At 39.7% G+C, this 20,189-nt stretch overlaps 1 protein-coding gene and 1 long non-coding RNA gene across 3 annotated transcripts; one reads left to right on the top strand and one right to left on the bottom strand.

Annotated features, from left to right (window-relative positions):
* Window positions 1–1,101: 1,101 nt before the first annotated feature.
* LOC145443840 (uncharacterized) lies at window positions 1,102–4,422 on the bottom strand. 2 transcript variants are annotated; one of them, XR_013916554.1, is made up of 4 exons: window positions 4,098–4,422; window positions 3,543–3,643; window positions 3,251–3,343; window positions 1,102–2,260 (listed from the first exon to the last, which is right to left on the bottom strand). It is a non-coding gene; the product is annotated as an uncharacterized LOC145443840 (long non-coding RNA). The 2 variants fall into 2 exon arrangements; XR_013916553.1 differs by lacking the exons at window positions 3,543–3,643; window positions 4,098–4,422 and having other exon boundaries at window positions 3,251–3,518.
* A 7,077-nt stretch (window positions 4,423–11,499) lies between these two features.
* On the top strand, window positions 11,500–14,742 carry LOC145443162 (uncharacterized). The gene is made up of 5 exons (XM_080321154.1): window positions 11,500–13,011; window positions 13,579–13,738; window positions 13,805–13,956; window positions 14,210–14,338; window positions 14,408–14,742. The coding sequence occupies exons 1-5, from the start codon at window positions 12,701–12,703 to the stop codon at window positions 14,586–14,588; spliced, it is 933 nt and encodes a 310-aa protein (XP_080177280.1). The 5' UTR covers window positions 11,500–12,700; the 3' UTR covers window positions 14,589–14,742.
* The last annotated feature ends 5,447 nt before the right edge of the window (window positions 14,743–20,189 follow it).

The raw sequence follows: 20,189 nt of genomic DNA, 5'->3' as shown, positions 1-20,189 counted from the left end.
TAGTTTCTAATTAGAGCAAAGAAACATTTCACAAATTGGTATGGAATTATAATTATAGCGACACAGTTGTTATCACAAATTAGATTCTAATTAGAGCAAAAAACATTTCAAAAATTTGAGTAGAATTACAATCCTAGCGACACGGTTGTTTTCAATAATTAGTTTCTAATTAGAGCAAAGAAACATTTCACAAATTGGTATGGAATTAGAATTATAGCGACACAGTTGTTATCACAAATTAGATTCTAATTACAGCAAAAAACATTTCAAAAATTAGAGTAGAATTACAATCCTAGCGACACGGTTGTTTTCAATAATTAGTTTCTAATTAGAGCAAAGAAACATTTCACAAATTGGTATGGAATTATAATTATAGCGACACAGTTGTTATCACAAATTAGATTCCAATTAGAGCAAAAAACATTTCAAAAATTGGAGTAGAATTACAATCCTAGCGACACGGTTGTTTTCAGTTTCTAACTAGAGCAAAGAAACATTTCACAAATTTGTATGGAATTAGAGTTATAGCGACACAGTTGCAACCACAAATTACATTTGAATCAGAGCAAAGAAACATTTCACAAATTGGGATAGAATTAGAATCATAGCGACACAGTTGTTATCACAAATTGGATCACATTTCAAATATTGGAGTAGAATTAGAATTATCGTAACACAGTTGTTTTCGCAAATTAGATTCAAATTAGAGCAAAGAATCATTTCACAAATTGGAGTAGAATTACAATCATAGCAACACAGTTGTTTTCACAAACTAGATTTTAATTAGTGCAAAAACCATTTCCCAAATTTGAGTAGAACTACAATCATAGCAACACAGTTGTTTTCACAAATTAGATTCTAATTAGTGCAAAAAATATTTACCAAATTGGAGTAGAATTAAAGTCATAGCGACACAGTTGTTATCACAAATTAGATTCTAATTAGTGCAAAAACATTTCAAAAATAGGAGTAGAATTAGAATTATGGTAACACAGTTATTTTCACAAATTAGATTCTAATTAGATCAAAAAAAAAAAGTCCAAATTGTAGTAGAATTAGAATTATAGCGACATAGTTGTTATCACAAATTAGATTCTAATTAGAGCAAAAACATTTCAAAAATGGGAGTAGAATTACAATCATAGCAACACAGTTGTTTTCACAAAATACATTCTAATTGACGCAAAAATATTTCCCAAATTGGAGTAGAATTAGAATCATAGCGACACAGTTGTTATCACAAATTAGATTCTAATTAGAGCAAAAAAAAACATTTCAAAAATTTGAGTAGAATTAGAATTATGGTAACACAGTTGTTTTCACAAATTAGATTCTAATTAGATCAAAAAAACATTTCCCAAATTGGAGTAGAATTATAACGACACAGTTGTTATCACAAATTAGATTCCAATCAAAGCAAAGTAACATTTGAAAAATTGGAGTAGAATCAGAATAATTACTGCAGTATATTTTCTGAATTAGACTAGAATCCAATTAGAGGTAGTTTTTATTTCAAATTAGAGTAGAATTAGAAATATAGCTATGCGGTAGTTGTTTTCTAAAGTAGATTCAATTGAGAGCAAAGAAACATTTCACAAATTAGAGTAGCATCAGAATTTATAGCTACACAGCTTTTTCCAAATTAGAGTAGAATTAGATTTGTAGCTCGCTTTTTTTCAAATTATAGAGTAGAATTAGAACTATAGCTACACTGTTTTTCCAAATTAGAGTACAATTAGAATTATAGGTTCAGTTGTTTTCACAAATTAGATTCGAATGAGAGAGACGAAGCAATTCACGAATTAAAATTATAGCTAGTTTTTTTTTCAAATTTAGAGTATAATCAGAATTTTAGCTACACATTTTTTTCACTCTAATTAGACAACTAGACTAGTACTAGAATTAGTAGTATTAGAATTAGTATAGTTGTCCAAGTCAGCAAACGAAATCAAAATCATTACTGGGATCTCTGAAATCTGTTCATAAAACAGAGAAGCTTGTTTGATTGAAACCCAAATTTTTGTCTCCAATCAGGATATACTGTAAAATTGACAGTATCTAGAAAACTTTTGGATATGGGGGGTCACAAACATAATAACACGCGAGAAGATCCAGCACCATCTCAAATGGTTTCGCTTTATTGTGAGACGATCTCTTTATGCGGAAGCCATTCGCCACGATCCATGACTGCAGGTCACCATTTTCCTGGTGCGCTGGTACGAGATGTCAGCTTTGTGGCCGTTAATTGGACTGAATGGGCCTGGAATTGAAAGAAACATCTTAAGTAAAATTATATTGCCAATAATCACTGGGTGAATTGAAAGCATAAGATTTAGATTACGTAGAAATGCCTTAATGGGACTTCTGCATAATGAATATTGAATAAAAATAGAGCTGAATAGGTCAATATAGGTTTTTGTCAATATGGTTTAACAAGCATGACTCATGGAAACAAGTGATAGCAAATTCTGTCGTCACGATATGCTGTCTAGTCGTCGACATGTATGGGTTTTTCCACATAATCATAAGTTTACTAACCTTTAATGATCCATTCAGATTTGATCAGTATACCATCATACAGGTTCCTTTTGGAACGGCACAAGTATTATGTTCACATTCACTGATTCTATGCACTATATCCATGGTAGCCATCCTTATGGACTCGAAGTCAGGAAAACCAAAAATTACATTAGCAGCAGAAATGATTTTCCATGGTGTGGGACGAAAACGAATTTACACCAGCTCATTCTAACTTAGATTTAGCATTATCAAAAAGAATGATGTAATTGAAAAGCATTTAGTGAACATTTATTTTTGGAGGCCTTTTTTCAGTTCGAGTTTATTGCACCGTCATAACGTAAAAAGCGTCAATCAAAACATAGGCCTACCATATTTTCAGCACCGAAAAACAATTGTGCAACAGACCCTGAATTAGAACACATGTTTGTGGCGCAACTTGGAAATTAACAGACCCCCGAATTAGAACCAACTCTACAGGCGCGCATGTTAAGCCATAAAATTTTCAAACAACTAGCAGTACTTTTGTGACGGTCTGTTAAGTTCAAACTTGTGCCAGATAGTGGCATGCAAAACGTCCAAGGTGTTACGGAAAACGCCGAACAATGTTTGCCGAAAAATCAGGACAAGAGTCGAAATCAGTACAAATCTGACAAAGCAGGACGTTATGGTACATCTATGTTCATTGTTCACACAGTTCCAGGTTAAGCAAGCAGCAAACCCTGCAACTCACCTGATAAAGCGTTATCGCCCTCAAATCCTGTTGTGATTCTCTTTTCAGTTACTGCATTTCGTAACTCCATCAGGAGAATAACCGCAGCGGCTTCTTTTCCCCACAAATAAATATACTGATAAATACAAATAATGCAGAAGATTTGGTTGAAGGACATTCCACTTATTGAATTCCGGTTGATATGAAGGCAAGAGTTCTGCCACAACCATATTTAATATATAAAATTGCAACAAAAATAAACAGGATTATCCCAACCAATAAATTCATTCTAGAATAGTTGAATAATACTAACCTCTTCATCTGTCTCTAGCTCGACTTCTAATATTTCGACATGAGTAGTAAGTATTTCGCTTCGACACTCCTCGGAACGACCATTTGAAACCCCGCTCTGATCTATTACAAAGGCAAAGTGTTACTATAAAAGCAGCTATGTAGTGAGTTAAGCATGCACTGCACACACACTTCTATGTGTTATATAGAGGGAACTTGATATGAATATAATAAGATTTATCTCACTGGATAATATTAACAATAATTATTATAATAGGTTCATGAAAGAAATGTTATGTTTTCAATCAATGAAAATGTCATGTAATTGGAAAAACAAGTGAGTTAACTGCAAAGCAAGATGTCTATAACTTGGTCAAGAATTCTAGTTGTAAACCCACATTGCATCAAGTTAGAGGATTAACTGACATTCTGAAACTCAGTTTCGATGCTACTGCAAGTTGATCTAAAAGGCAATCTACTAATATTTCTCACACTGCTGCTTGCTGTAGGAACCCTCTTGACAACATACCGGTAATCATAACAACATATCGCATGTTGATATTCTTGAACGAATTACCTTCAATTAAAGCAATGTGTTCTCTCGTAATGCCGTGCGCAATCAACATCTTCTCCATTCCTTCCGCTATGATGAGATTAGCGACACGTTCATCCACATCCACAAAGTCATTGTAATGCGACTTATCGCTCCGTTTACCGATGACATTTGACCCTGACTGAGTTCCCGCCGTTACCGAGAGATGTGAAGCGTGAATGAGAGAGAGAGAGAGGGATAGCAATAGAGAAATATGTAGATGTTTATTCAGTCAACAGTCAAAAGCAGAATGCACTGATAATAGCCAGGTAACACTAAAGATTACTAAACAACGTACTTCAAAATTACATGGTGATGATTGATTGATAGATTGATTATTTCTTGATTGCTATACTGCTGATATGTTAATGATCAATAATGGGGAAATATATAATGGAAGTCATAGTCAAGTCAGACAAGCATGTGGTTGTAACAATGATATATATAATTGGGTTGAAATGATCAATTTCCTCTGCCAGTTTGGTAGGTAAATAAAATGAGAAACGTTAACAAAACCTAGTAAATGCAAGAAAGAGACACACTAAAATAATGGAGCGACAGTGATGAAACAGCAGTCCATGCACTTCATGGCTCCTGAGCAATGTGCCCTCTTAGGTACGCACGTGTGCAATTGCTTTGAGCTGACAGGTGTTTGCTCACATAAAATATAAGTTGTGCACAAAAAATCCGAAGAGATGACCTTTTTTTAGTGGTTACGCACTGTTGTCCAAGGGACCGCGCAGTGAGTAGGTGAGCGCTTGCTGCAGACTCGTCAAAATTAGAGGGAACATTGCTTCTGAGCTATATGTAAACGGGGCTAAATACACGCATTACTCATACCAGAGTCGTTAATACCGTTCAACATCTATTATAGAAATGCTGCATCATTTGAGAATCTATATCTTGCAGCTTAATACCTCCCCTGCAAATAACCCAGCGGGAGCAAACGGATCCCAGGGTCATTGGTTTACCGATGACGTCATGATCGGCACTCGAGTGTACCCGTACCGTACCTTACCTTGGATGATCTGGTAATTTACCAGTGACATTACGATAAGTTCCAGCAGCGTTTCCAGCGTCGACCTCACAATCCCCCTCAATCTTACTGATCTCACAACTCGTGCGGCAACTTACCGGACTATTAAAATGTATACGTAAACTCTTTCATAGTGATCAAAGCCGGCGACAGATGATAAGATGTGAGCAGAAGCACATATTTCGTAACTTTATCTGATGAAGTGTGGGCTCGCACATATTATGACACCACTGCGGCGAAAGATTTGGGTCGACTTTATGTGTTTGTCCCATATTGCATCTTTGAATGCACAATTTTGTGTCTAAATCGATGCTTTCGATTTAGAGTGTGGAAACAATCTTTCGAGTATAATTATAAGTAGTCTGGTAGCATCACCATCTTAATTTAGGAGCCATTTTTCGCGGCTCATCACAATTCCACTCGTACCACCGATGCAAACTCGTTCGAGAACTACGTATTTCTTTTCAGAGTTCAAAGCGTAATACGTAAGCAATTTCGCCTGAAATGTACATCAGAAGTGCAAGTAGTCTGGATATATAAACATTTGAGTAAGTAGCGAACGTTGGCTAGTCGTGATCGATCACTGAAAAATGTAGTAGTACTTCGCTACCAGTAACAAAGTCGTTTTTGAAGTACTCAAGTAAATTTTGCCTACTCGCGCAGCTCACTCGAGCAGTTATGCTTTTAGGCAACTTTCACTTCTACTATTAAAATCGAGAAATCTAGTGACACTAAATCGCGAGAAACGCTCCCTCCTGGCTACAGCGATGTATGCACCGCGAAAGCGTGATTATGCGAGGCCACGTTCGGGCATTGTTTCGCACGAAATAAATTTCATTATTAAAATCCCGCTGTTTACCGCAACAGGCGCACTCGGTGCTGGCGATGAGTTGTATTGACGGGTGGCTTCCTCAATACCGGTATTTTCCCGACGCCGGCTGTAATACAAATCCAGCAGGTTAGCGAGAGGGGTGTATTTGTTCGTTACATGATAACGTCGACTCACTAATATACTCAAATTGGCTCACATCTTGTTCGGTCCCAGTTTGTCGGTATTTTCAACGTAACAGTCGTGGAGGAAATTGATAAGCGATTTATTATGACTCAAATATCTTGTGATTTTTCCTTTGGAGATATTCGAGTGCGAAATGATGTCCTGGGACATCCGTTTGTGCTGCATCCGGTGGCTTCATAACGCAAAAATTAGCTTTAATTGTCGAGCGAGTTCGGGAGAGATTCGCTCTTACATCTGAGAGCGCTGAATTTCGGGCGGACTTTGACATTGGCTTTTGAACCATTTGTTATGATTAGCGCCTGACCGATATCGGATGATTTCAAAACTTCCGTGGGGGGAAAAGTATCGAAACTCGGGGCCTACGATCGTAGGCCCCGCGAAACTTCAATTTCAATTCGAAACAATCAGCTCTCAGTGCTCGACTCGAATCATTCCACAAGCAATAGTCGATTCGGATTCTAGTGCTCGAGTCATGCCGCTCCGACCTAGTTACGATATGCACAAAAATGGATAGTTCAGCCGGATTCGAAGTTGTATTGGTCCTTTGGACGGAATTGAGTGTCCATTGAGCAAGGATTTAAGGGCCCAAGTACATTCGTTTGCGCTGGTTTCGTGTAGCTCGAAAGTTGGCCGCGATTGTCGGGCGAGTGGGGAAAAATTCCCCAACTTGCATGTCGCAATGTGCCGTGCCTTGAGCGGACTTTGAAATGTAGTACTTGCGTCGAATGGCGGCGACGTGGAGATCGCGCAGTAGATCGCCGAATTTAAATGACGCCCGCATCAACCTCGATGACGGATATTCTTGTTTGTGAGTCAGCGCCTTGCTATTTCGTTCACGGATTGTGCAACGTTGCGTTATTTTGATTCTGCCTATGCCGACTGTTAAGGTCATTCTTGTCGCCGATGCCATTTTGCAGTTTAGGGGCGAGATTCTTTTACGCCCTATCCAGCGCCTATTTGCCTGAGCCGATCCTGTTCCCTCGCCTACCTTCCACAGTTCCTACTCAAGTCGTTATGATAATTAGACTTTCTCCATGTCTCCTTGAAAAGTTTTTAGGCAAAACTAAAGCTACTGTTTACAATTTAGATCTTCAAAAGTATGAGTTAGTAACCACCTTCCCCCGAACGACAACCCTATCCCTAACCCCAACCCACGAGTTCAATTGTCGCGTGCTCGTATGTCAAACGACGTATTATCGCGCCCTTGCCCTAAATGAATTGTCGTGGATTTAGACCGGGTTGCCTGAACTTATACGTGATGCTAAGCGCATTCTTGCAACGAATCCAGCGAACAGCCGGCGTGTTGTGAACAAAGGGTCATCGTACTACATGTGCGCAAAGATGACCTCGCGTGCCTCGCAAATAGCAACATTCATTTCACCTGTGACCAAGTGACTTCGTGAAATTTATATTCGGAAATCGCGTTGCGTATTAGAAAGCTAAATTAGAATACAACAGACTTGTATGATATTCTTACGTTTTGTTTATTTCGTCACTTGTACAACGCGGTTTGCGGGAAAATTACTCTAGCTCTCCGTGATGGACGTGTTAAATATTCATGGTGAGCTAGTTATGGACCCAGGCTGTGCGTCTAGATTATACACACTGCTATTTTCTATCCATCTTACAGCGAGAACACTGCGCAATTATTCCTATTATATATATTATTCTAAGATTAAATTGGTCCCAGTGCAGTACATTTATTGTTGCATCTTGCTTACATCGTTTAATCGTCTATGCGAGCCTTGCTTTCGTTTTGTCTGGAGATTGAGGTGACAAGGGGTCGGGTGAACGGGTCGCGCGGCTATTTTAAGGTCCCTCGAGAGCGTCCCTTTGTTCTTTGTTTCGGCGGACACTAATGAACTCTTGAAATCTTGTTGATTCTTCGAATTCCGAATGATTAACGTCGCGTAGGACTTTCTCAATGCTTACGCCACATGGAACCTTTAGCATTGGTATCACGAGACATTGATACCATTTACGTTATGAGTAGGGCAAGTTTTTGCAACTTTTGCAACTTTTTTTTACAGCTCCCGGCAGCTTCCTAAATACTCGTAAGATATGTAGAATGCTGTTTTAGGCTGTTTGAAGGAATCTAATAGTGCAACTTTTTGCAACTTTTGTCCATATTTTTCATGCAACTTTTTCGATTTTTCATGAAAGTATTTTCGATGTTGGTGAAATACACGGCCAAATTCGACTGAAACACCGTAAATCAGCACCGAAGTAACGCTTTTACGGGTAGTTCGGGAGCTGAGCCGGAAAATTGACCTTTTTTTAGTCAACCGAGCAAAATGTGGTCAAAATGCAACTTCTGCAACTTTTTTCGAAAATAAATGAATAAATGCAACTTTCCACGGATTTAACTGCAACAAAAACTTGCCCCAGTTATGAGATAGGCGAACTTAATTCATTGGCATTCCGTGCTTTGTTATTCTGGGGGATTTAGACAAAGATTTTATCAGGAGTGACTGCGCCATTGTTCATGTTGGTTGTACTTTGACATTAATATGCCCTGTTTGCAATCTAAAATTTCTTCCGAGTGATTTCCGGTCACCCCATTCACTCCAAACAGTGTTTAATCTATCGTCGTATTCTTACTATAAGCTATCTTATTTGTTATTCGTTTGATGTGTGTTTCTATCGCGGCTTTGTGTAACAAACGCGACTCGTTGATTTTTTTTTGCCGCCTTTTCCGTCTCGCGGAATTGGTGTCGCTTAGGGATGGTGTGAACTTGAGGCTCACGTTCGCGTTCTGTGTGTGAACCTAGGAAATTTAGACGTCCACGTTCACAGACGAACCTTGGTAGGTTCTGCACTGTGAACCTTTTTCATATATTACAATTTTTCACGTCATTATAACATCTTTGATTGAAATTTATTGCATTGAAACTGCGGTCCACTATATGCCTGGCGCTAGCAGCATAAAAATTCAACACTAAACGAGCATTCACCTTGACAATCTCAAATATTTTACTTGAGCTTTGTTACAAAAGTTTGGTCGAATATTTAGAGACTTTTTGCTGTGAGCTTGAATCGCAATCACAAAACATCGTGAGCGAAATACACTACATATGTAGGTAGTCACCGAAGGATGGCTATTCAACCAATCAATGAAATTGATATCGTTGTCTGATGTAAAAAATGTAGCAGGCGTACGGGGTCAATCTTGACTTCATTTGTATATTGTATCATAAAAACCAAATACGTGAGATTGGGGTGTTGGCTAGAGCTGTATAACTTGTTAATGGGGTTATATCGGTAGCAAGTATAGAATCCCATTTTACACTCTGCTTAATATCAACGTAGCAATACTTACACGCCGAATACATTATCCGGTCTGGCCTATACCGTTAAGGCGTAAGCTTATAATATTCCATTGCAAGTCCTCGTCGAAATTGTTAGCAAAGCGACGGAAGATATTAATTTTATGGGATTAATATATCTTTTGATTGCTCAGTAGATACATTTGGCGACGTTTAAAACGTCAATATGTACTTCAGCATTGTGGCATTATGTGGTCCGAGTCGTCGCTAAGTATCGTGTACATTAATATAGGCCATCACTTCACTGAAATGTAGGGTTAGAATTAGCAATATGATAGGCTTACCATACGTCCTCTTTTAGGAGGATTTGTCCTCTTTTTTGACTTTTTTGAAAGTGTCCCCGGAGGACGCCCTTTTGTCCTCTTTTGTGAGATTTGGTCCTCTTTTTTGAAAATTTAGGTCAGATTCAGGGCAAATTGCTAGTGATATACCGCAAATTAGCACAGAAGTGAAGCTCCGGTGGGTATTTCGGAGTGAAAAACGGTGATTTTAGCTGTGAGCGAAAATATGACCTTTTTTTTTAGTCAACCGATCACAAAGTGGGAAAAATTCACCGGTTTTTGAGAATTGTTCTCCGGTTTTGCAAGTCTGAAATTTCTGAAAAAGTGTCCTCTTTTTAGATTTCCAAAATATGGTAAGCCTACAATATGACGTCACGTGACGTCATGAGTTTCACGTTCGCGTTCACACAGAACCTTTCAAAAAGGTTCGCGTTCACAAGAACCTGAACCTTTCAGAGGTTCACGCCATCCCTAGTGTCGATTTTCCGTGGCCTTCGCGGCTATAATCACTGTTAGGCGTCTATCTTGTGCAACAAGTAACGAACAAACAACCTTGAAGTTTGGCTGGGTTTGTTCGAATTTTGGTAGGCATGTGATGCCTGTTGTTCATCTCCCCGCAAGTGATCGTATCGCCATCTTGTTATTGGTGATAAGATTGTTAATATACAATGTTCGTTCCAATTCTCGACTAGTTGCTGCGCCGACGACTATTCCTGACGAGTATTTATTTCAGTATGAATAGATTATCATTGAATTGTATATGGTTTCTGTACCTTGAACAGTGTATTCAAATCTTGATTTACTATTAACGATAAGAATATGACGCAAGACTGCGTACTTCGGTGGAGATAAAATCGCCAGTGGTCAGTGAAGAAGTTCTTCTACATCGTCATCACACGCTGCATTATTCGTCTCTTTCCGCATACGGGAATTCCGACTCCGTGACTTTGCGGTTTGTGCAATCGACTTAGTCGCACCACGCGATATTTGCTCATAACAAGTTTGTGGGGCTTTTCATGACTGAGCTATCGTAGACGTGGGGGATAAGTCTCGTGGGTAACTGATGTAATTCTAATGCCAGTACCGATCAGAGATGAGCGGATTTGAAATTTCTATGTCCTAATCCAATCCAAATCCGAACCTTCAAATCCAAATCCAAATCCTAATCCATAACTTTTTCATATTCAAGTCCATGTCCAATCCTAATCCGATTCCAACTAGAAATTCAGAAAATATACTAATTTATGCAATGGAGGGATTCGAAAATTTTCTTTCACAACCAACGATTCACTTGATTCAAGATAACTTGATAGGTGTCCGGACAATACCGAGAAAACCATTACCGAGAATGCCATTACCGAGAATTGACACCACCGAGAATGGACATTAGCGAGAATTGACACCACCGAGAATGGACATTACCGAGAATGGACACCACAGAGAATGGACGCTACCGAGAATTGACACCACAGAGAATGGACATTACCGAGAATTGACACCACAGAGAATGGACAGAACCGAGAATTGACACCACAGAGAATGGACGCTACCGAGAATGGACACCACAGAGAATGGACGCTACCGAGAATTGACACCACAGAGAATTGACATTACCGAGAATGGACTCCACAGAGAATGGACAGAACCGAGAATTGACACCACAGAGAATGGACATTACCGAGAATTGACACCACAGAGAATGGACATTACCGAGAATGGACACCGCTACCGAGAATTGACACCACAGAGAATGGACATTACCGAGAATATTGACAATACCGGGAATGGACATTACCGAGAATGGACATTACCGAGAATATTGACATTACAGAGAATGTGCATTACCGAGAATGGACACCACAGAGAATGGTCATTACCGAGAATATGGGCAATACCGAGAATGGACATTACAGAGAATGGACACCACCGAGAATGGCCATTACCGAGAATGTATATTTCCAAATATGAAGAATGTCGTGAAATCTAAACCAGAAAATACCCAATGTCACGACGTTGGGATCAATGTTATTTATAGTTGTTACGCGCTGTTGTCCAAGGGACCGCGCAGTGAGTTGGGGAGTGCGCGCAGCCTCGTGAAAAATTAGAGAGTGATGCACATACGATTTGTGTTTGTGCAATGTGCAATGTGCATATGCATAACATGCGTGCATTATAGGCATTGTGCATATGAGACAGGACAGAAATGTGGTAATCTAACCCGTTTACTGTAAAATGTCTCGTACTACTTTCTGCCACCGATAAGGTGATAAGCGTCGCATTGTTTCCTTCTCAACAATTAACAATTAATAATAACAATATGCTGCTGGAAGGGGAAGGTGCAGAATAGCCTTATAAGTCTTTCTAAGTCGAGCAAAGTAAACATTATTGAGAGGACATTACTAGTAGCCTAAAGCCAACCGTTTGCTGAAAATGACTAAGCTGCATCAACCGAAAATGTAGGCCATGATCCGCCTAGATACTTGTTTATCCCCTTTTCGAGATTTGAAAGAATTGATGCCTTCTTGCTTCATACCAATCACAGCAGCTCGATGAGTTCCGCTAGTATTACAGATATCCGTTCCTTTGAAGAAAACTATTGTGTCATAGTTTGCCTTTTCGCTTTCAAGCAGATAAAACGAATTGAGATACGAATCACAGCAGGTTGATGGGTTATTAGAGGTATCCATGCCAATGAAGCGATGGAATTCCTTATCGAACCATAGTTTCTTCAGTGGCTCTTAATCATATTATGCTCTTTTAAGATTAGAATCACAGCAGGTTGTTACAGATTTGTGCGCCAGTGAAGCGAAATTATTCAATGTTATGCCGTAGTTGCGGTATCATCACCACACTAATGTGGAGTGTTCGAGACAATCAGCTGTTTTAAAACCAACCGTATCGGTCAATCACATGCTTTACGACTAAAAGTCATGACAGGTGTTGGTCAGCTAAGGGAGGTGGACGACGAAATGGCAGAACAATCAGGACCTAATGTATTAGCAAAATACATTACTTCGACCCGAGGAAATAAGTTAATCGCTGTTGGCGAGTTTGTATTTAGGAGAATGAAAGTTTCGAATGGTACTTCGTACTGGATATGCACGCATTATGACAGAAAAAAATGTCGGTGTTCATTGAAAGTCCTTGAAGGATCAGAGCCACCAATCGTTCTGAAGCAATCTCAAGAACACAATCACTGTGCTACGTTTGGCATAGTAGAGGCAAAAGAAATGGTTCAAAGGTATGATGTTATTTCAATATCGTTTTATGGGAAATGTATTCACGTCTAGCCAGACCAGTGGTTCTCAAACTGGGGTCCGCGAGACAATTTTTCGAGACCGCGAAACACGTTCCAACAAATTCACTAATAATATTGAGTTTCCCGTTTGCTATTTCGGCTCGTTCGTGAATAGCGCAATACCGTTTGTGAACCGAATGCATAAAGAGTAGTGATAAACCGTTTTCGGGGGTTGCATTTGAATTTGAAATGGTTGAATGTTATTCACAAAACTAGACGCTGGAATTAAATATATGAAAAAGGAAAAATCCTGATAAACGGTGGTAAACCAATGATGATGAAGTCAAATGATTCAATAAATAGTTTGTTACCCACACATGGCAACAAACCTTCAAGTCTATTTTCGAATGCAGTCCTCGAATTGTGCTATGATGACGTCAAGTTTCATTACGTTTGAAGCTGGTCTTTCGATATGTTTACTTGCCATGACGCTAACGTATGTTGCAAGTTTATTATAGTGCTTACCAAGAATGGCATTTTCTTTGGGATCAACTAACAGTCTCTATTTAGAATGAAAATCCAAGGTTTCGTAAGCAACGAAGCACCATCGAAAATATATGCCTCTGCAATGGCATCCGCACAATTAAGTCCCTCAGGGGCAATTGCGATGGGGAGGAAAGAAGCCGTAAAACGAGCCATACGTCGTGTTAGATACAGAAATAATCAAGCGGTAAAGTATAGAAATAATATTAGCTATTTGTTAAAATGAAATATATTTCAATTACATTGCTTTCAGCCCTCTCTACCAAAGTCATTACAAGAACTGGAGATTGGTACCTTGGAAACATCCGGAGGGGAAAATCTGGTTCTGTATGACAGTGGGCGATCAGCCAGTAACAGGAGATTTATCGTCTTTTCTAATGATACATTACTAGAAAACATGACAAGGTAAGGACGTATCTCGCTTTTTTATTAATTCGATACGTTGCACATGTCTGAGCAGCGTAGGCCAATGTATATATTTCTATAGTGGAGTGCCGTTATCGTTAATATTTAGGTTTGGTGATGTCTTTCTATGTAATGTACTGATATAGAAACAACCGTTAGCTAATCTATTGTATTGTCGCACTGCTGTTAATTTTATACTAAGCATTTTTAAAAGGGTTGTTTTTCTTCTGCCTTATTCTCGATTATTCACCAGATACACAGAATGGCACGCTGACGATGGCATGCACCGAACCAACAATTCTGTTGAACGATGGCATCACGGCTTCCGCGTTCTAGTTGGAGGATGTCACGTAACCATTTGGAAATTTTTAGAGTGTATAAAGTGAGTATAAACAATGGAAGATGTATATGTGTACTTGGTTTCAACTTGAATATACAGATATTTTTGAAGGATGGATGTCATGCAAAATCGAGTGCAGCTGTTACAAACTTCCACAGGCCAGGCAACGCCGAAAAGAAAGAAAAAATACGTCGACATTAGCGACAAATTGAAGCGGCTTTGTGATGAAGCGTGGTCAACCGACATGACTACAGATTTTCTGCCTAGAGTGGCATACAATCTAAGTGAATAAATAGATAATAGCGATCACCACATATTTAGCATCCTTTCTGATGAAGAAACGCCAAGTCTGTGTTGGTGATCACCGCTGTACCTATTTATCCTATGGATGTTTCATTTTAGCATGCCACAGACAAGTAATAAAATGCAAATAACCTGGAACATGATTGCTTATAATGTTGGAACTAGAGTTTCTGGGCTTACAGTAAATTCAGAACTTCTCAGTCTCTTATTTTTGCTAGCCGTAGAAGCTTTAAAACAGTAGGAAAGGAGCGACAAGGAAATATTGCGTGACTATCTGCAAGATAGCGTAATGGTTGGCAGTCAGTTGTCAGGTTGCTGAGTAAAACGGCAGCCTACTGATAAAATATTCTGCGATTGTAACAGGTAGAATTATCATCATCGCGAAATGAAATTCGGGTCCAATTAGTACGGTACAGCGACGCAACGTATCATTGAATATAGATATGATATATTGCATTACAAAGGTAAGTGCATAATTCGTTGATTGTCCGATTGTTGAGCGAAGCCATTACCTAGGAATCACAATCGTCACGGTCATAATCGAATATATTTCTGCGTAGGAATATTACGCAGTGTACAGTTTGTCTAGGTTTGCTAACTGCTTTAGATGAAAAATGTACCTCGGTTAATTGTATACGCAGCGATCAACGAAGTTTCTTTATCTTGTGCTGTTCAATCCTGATGAACGCGATAATAGAATTTTTAATCAACCCAACTTTATTATCTACGCCCTACATTAAATTGTGTTTGCGCCCAGAATCACCACAAGACACGTTCTCTTACAATAATTCGTGAGCCAGATTTTCGTGACGGTCACTACTGATTAAACACGCACTTTTTCCATAGTAATCATCTGCTACCAATATTAATTCTTGTCTACTTATTGATACACTCTATACCCGAATTATCGCGTCAGCCTAAACATATGAATTATCGCGTCAGCCTAAACATATATGTTGACCAATCTATAGAATGACTAACCGTCTACTGAAAATGAGTATGCCCTTGCCGCAAATGAAAAATGTAGACCATGATTTGCCAGCATATTTGTTACTCCCTTTGCGAGCTCTGTGAGAAATGATGACTTCTCGATTTCAACCATATTATACTATTTTGAGATATGCATGACAACTGGATGCTACAGATTTCCGTATCAGTGAAGCGGAGCAGGCTAATTCGTATGTCACGGTTGGTACACGAATCGGAAACGTTGTAGACCATCAGCTGATATTGTAAAACCGCTTTAAAACCAACCCCATTGATTGATGATCACATGCTTTAGGACTATAAGTTCACGTGTACAATTTATGCATGCACTCATGCAGGCATGTCATGCATATGTAGGTACAGATCGCGTGTATGTGCATCACGGCGTTGCCACATTCGGTGTCAATTCGCAGGTATAATTTTCCCGACAACGTCCGTCTCAGTAAGATAGATTCTCGACATTGGCAATTCTCGGTAATGTCCATTCTCGGTAATGTCCATTCTCGGTATTGACCATATTCTCGGTAATGACCATTCTCGGTGGTGTCCATTCTCGGTAATGTCCATTCTCGGTGGTGTCCGTTCTCGGTAATGTCCATTCTCTGTTGTGTCAATTCTCGGTAATGTCCATTCTCGGTAATGTCCATTCTCTGTGGTGTCAATTCTCGGTAATGTCAATTCTCTGTGGTGTCAATTCTCGGTTCTGTCCATTCTCTGTGGTGTCAATTCTCGGTAATGTCCATTCTCTGTGGTGTCAATTCTCGGTAATGTCCATTCTCTGTGGTGTCAATTCTCGGTAATGTCCATTCTCTGTGGTGTCAATTCTCGGTTCTGTCCATTCTCTGTGGTGTCAATTCTCGGTAATGTCCATTCTCTGTGGTGTCAAGTCTCGGTAATGTCCATTCTCTGTGGTGTCCATTCTCTGTAATGTCCATTCTCGGTAATAGCGTTCTCGGTAATGTCCGTTCTCGGTAATGGTTTTCTCGGTATTGGTATAGAACCAACTTGATAACCATAAGTACATTAATAACTGATCTGAATAAAGTTTGTCGCCATTCGCCACACGACATTTCAATCTCCCAGAAAATAGTTCAATCCAATCCAAATCCTAATCCGTTCCGGAAAAACTGTCTAATCCAAATCCAATCCAAATCCGACAAAATTTCACAAATCCTGTTTTTTCAAAACCTAATCCAAATCCATGCTCATCTCTGGTACCGATGCGTTGATTGTAGCTAGTAGCAACGGAGCTGACATTGAATCGAGATATATTCGCGGTTGTATATGACATTTGAGCATGCGACACAAACAAAGAAGAGACTTTGTGAGTCTAAGACCAACCCATAACCAAAAGCTGAAGGTGATCAAAGTGGTTAGCTTTGATACTCAAGTAAACGTGGAAGCAAAGTCATGAATTTCCACTCAAGCACGTGTAGAAGTATCGATTTATAGAAGACATGTCAAATGAAGTACAAACTGAAGTAGAATATGAATGTTGGAAAAGTACTCGAGTAAAGTCGATGTTGACGAGTGTTGCAAAGTATTGCAAAACACGCCCTCACACTACTTTCTCCTTTTTCAAATTAGCCTAAAGGGGAAGTGGATGCAGTCTCAAAACATAACAACTTGAACACGAAGTATAAGTAGGCAATCCTTTTTAAGTAATCAGAAAAAGTTGCTGACTTCGTTGATGACCACCCCTGACAAAACCCCACACATCTCCAACCCTAACCTCGACCGAAATGCTCAAGTGTCGCGTGCTCATGTACAGATTTTACGGCTGAGTACCATGATTCGAGTACTTGAATCTGAATTGAACATTAATTCTAATGATTCGAGTCTTGCGGCGTGACACGAATTTTTGAGTACTGAAATTATATGCCCCTTCCGACTAAAAATATTTTATCAACGAGAATCATGGTTTGGGTACTATTTCACATTATAAAGGCTGTAAACACTGATTGGTCGTATCACATCATACGAAACTCGTAGTACAGCCCTACACACGGTAGTGGAAATGACAGCCCTGTGAAGTTGGGATCAGCCCAAGGCATTGTCGCAAAGTGCAATCAAATAAGTATGATCGACAAAATACCATATCATCTATAATGTAATGTCGAACTGACATCCATCTTGGCGCTATCGGACTTGGTTGGATATTAACTGGATGCGAAAAAAATATTTGAAGAGTGCGTCCTTCTGTATTTACCGAGTCGCGCCGAGGACATTTTAACGACCTCCGCACGACCTTGCGTGTAATTCAGCTTCAGTTTACCGGAACCTTTGAATGTATTGCGTCGGTTTGTTGGTGTTGTCGTATTCATGGTGTTTTTGTCCGGCGTGTCTAGACTTGGTCTGGGTGAAATCGAGCGTTACGGTAATTCGATTCCGAGTCGAGTTCATTATTTAAGCACCACCTATTACGACACCATAACAACAATAGTTAATTAAAAAGATGGATCTTTCGCGGCCAGAAGAAAAATTGATGCCAGTTGCATGTCATCCGAAATAATTTCGTACGTGTGGACGACGATTGTTTCGTGGCACTTGCGAGGGTGTATCAGTTTTTGTCAGAAACGTGTTTCTATCAGTATCGCGTACAACATGTCTTTCGATGCTATGATTCGGTCAGTGAAGTTTCGAGACTTCAACGGTGGAAACACAGTTAGAACTATATTTTTCTTTGATGAAATATTACACCACGCGTGAAGGCGTATGTTTTCGTTACTCGGCAAATGTCTTGGTCAAGACTTTAAAGTCCCATACTCCTTTTGTATCCAACCAAAGTCGTTGCTATTGCAGCCTGAAAATTACACGTATACCCTATTCTAAGGAGAGAGTTTTGTTGAATAATATCTCGGGTATACACCGGGATGTGATTGCTATCTTGCTGTTGCAAATCCAATGATATTTATTTGTGAAAGGTCAATGCAGCAGTGGACCGGTCTCTTTCATAAATCCCAGGTGATTTTGCGTCGTGACGAGGTAACTCACAAACAAGACGATGTTGAGCTTTGTTTACTGCGGGGTGGATAAAGGTCAATTCACTCGGTACACGTTTTCGTGAACTCGTGTGCCTCGCCGGTAACAACATCCATTCTTTTATCGCATAACTCTGTTCATTTATTTTAGGAAATCGGTGCCGACAGCCGAGATTGGGTACGTAATAGAACGCTAAATTCGAAAACAATATATATACTCCCGTTTCGTTGATTTCATGAGTTGCGGGAAATTGCGTCTATAGCTTTGAGTAAGGGGCCCATTAAACACTGATATTCGTGGTGAGTCATTTCATGTATGCTGCATTGCTTCATGCCTTGGTTCTACTCGCTGATATTTCACCATACATATCCATGGTTCTTAATAGGTGTTCCATCGAAAACTAGGGGTTCCCTAAGACAGTCTTGGGGGTTCCGTGGAGGTCAAGACAGACACTGGACTCATGCAGAGGATTTCTGATAATACGTCCGTCTTGGCCATCATTGGGTGTAGTGTTACCATATTTCAGCAGCCCAAATTCCGGACACTCTTTGGCGCCCACTAGTGGATTTCAAAATGAGTTGTGACGTCACACTAGCAAAGCTTTGCTCATAGACCAGAGGTGGTCACGATACGGCTCAGGAGTATGTGGCTGTGTGTCGTGTAACCAGGACCAAAAGCACATGTTTTCAGCCCTCTCCCGCCCAAATAAACAATGATTTTGAGCCCACACTACAGGGTAATCTATGCAACTTGCCGTTTGGCACCACGGAGCTTTATAAAAAAAAAACATCCAGTGGTTTCCAACCTTTTGTGGTCGCGACTCCATCTCCAATTTGAAAATGTTCCGTGGCCAGATCAAAATTTAACGAGCTGATTGCTAAAAGAAGGCAGCACCTTTGTCCAGACTTTCTCACGGGCTATTTTGGAAGCTGATTACGTTCAACATATTAGCAAACCCCAGAATAAAGGCAAACGACCCCCTCCCCCCGTTAGGAACCACTATTTTTGAATAAAGCATTATAAACGGCCCTAACGACCTCTAGGAATATACCGTTCTCCTATAATGGCGATTACAATTAGGCTTATTCCAGTAAATGAAGGTTGTTTTTATTTATATTTTATTGCAGTGTTTGCGAGGGTGGTAGTCTCCATATTAAAATCAATAAATTTGATGGTAAATCGCGCGCAGCACGAAGAAAAATACCATGCATCGGCATAACTATTTCCAAAAAAAGTATTGTTTTTATGCTGATTTACGAAAAAGGTATGAGCCAACGTCAAATCTTCAAAATTCCGGACGTTTGGCATATTTTAGAAATTCCTCCGGAGGCTAGTTTGAACAGTGAAATTCCGGACATGTCCGGGAAATTCCGGACGTATGGCAACCCTAGGTAGGTAATCACGCCCGGTAAGTATGCCTACTGGAATTACTTTCAACCCTAATAGTGGCCAAAACGGGCGTATCATCAGAAGTCATGTGCATGAGTGGAGTGTGTTTCTTGACCTCCGGGGATCCCCATGCCAGATTCTCATTGTGATATAAACCGAACCGGTGAATGCGCAAGAGTCAAATGGTTTTATATGGACATGTGTGTTAGGCTTCACAACCATCATTTTCTTA

This window comes from Botryllus schlosseri, chromosome 7 (assembly GCF_051294905.1).
Source record: "Botryllus schlosseri isolate E-star chromosome 7, Bs_hap1, whole genome shotgun sequence".
NCBI lineage: Eukaryota > Metazoa > Chordata > Ascidiacea > Stolidobranchia > Styelidae > Botryllus > Botryllus schlosseri.
Note: the sequence above shows the minus strand (reverse complement) of the source record. Positions and strands in the feature narration are given on the sequence as shown.

What these genes read in the sequence shown, in the direction of transcription:
- LOC145443162 (XM_080321154.1), top strand. Translation starts at nt 12,701, where the DNA reads ATGACAGGTGTTGGTCAGCTAAGGGAGGTGGACGACGAAATGGCAGAA. An exon ending in GCAAAAGAAATGGTTCAAAG is followed by an intron (nt 13,012 to 13,578) that starts GTATGATGTTAT and finishes GTCTCTATTTAG; the next exon opens with AATGAAAATCCAAGGTTTCG. An exon ending in AAATTTTTAGAGTGTATAAA is followed by an intron (nt 14,339 to 14,407) that starts GTGAGTATAAAC and finishes ATATTTTTGAAG; the next exon opens with GATGGATGTCATGCAAAATC.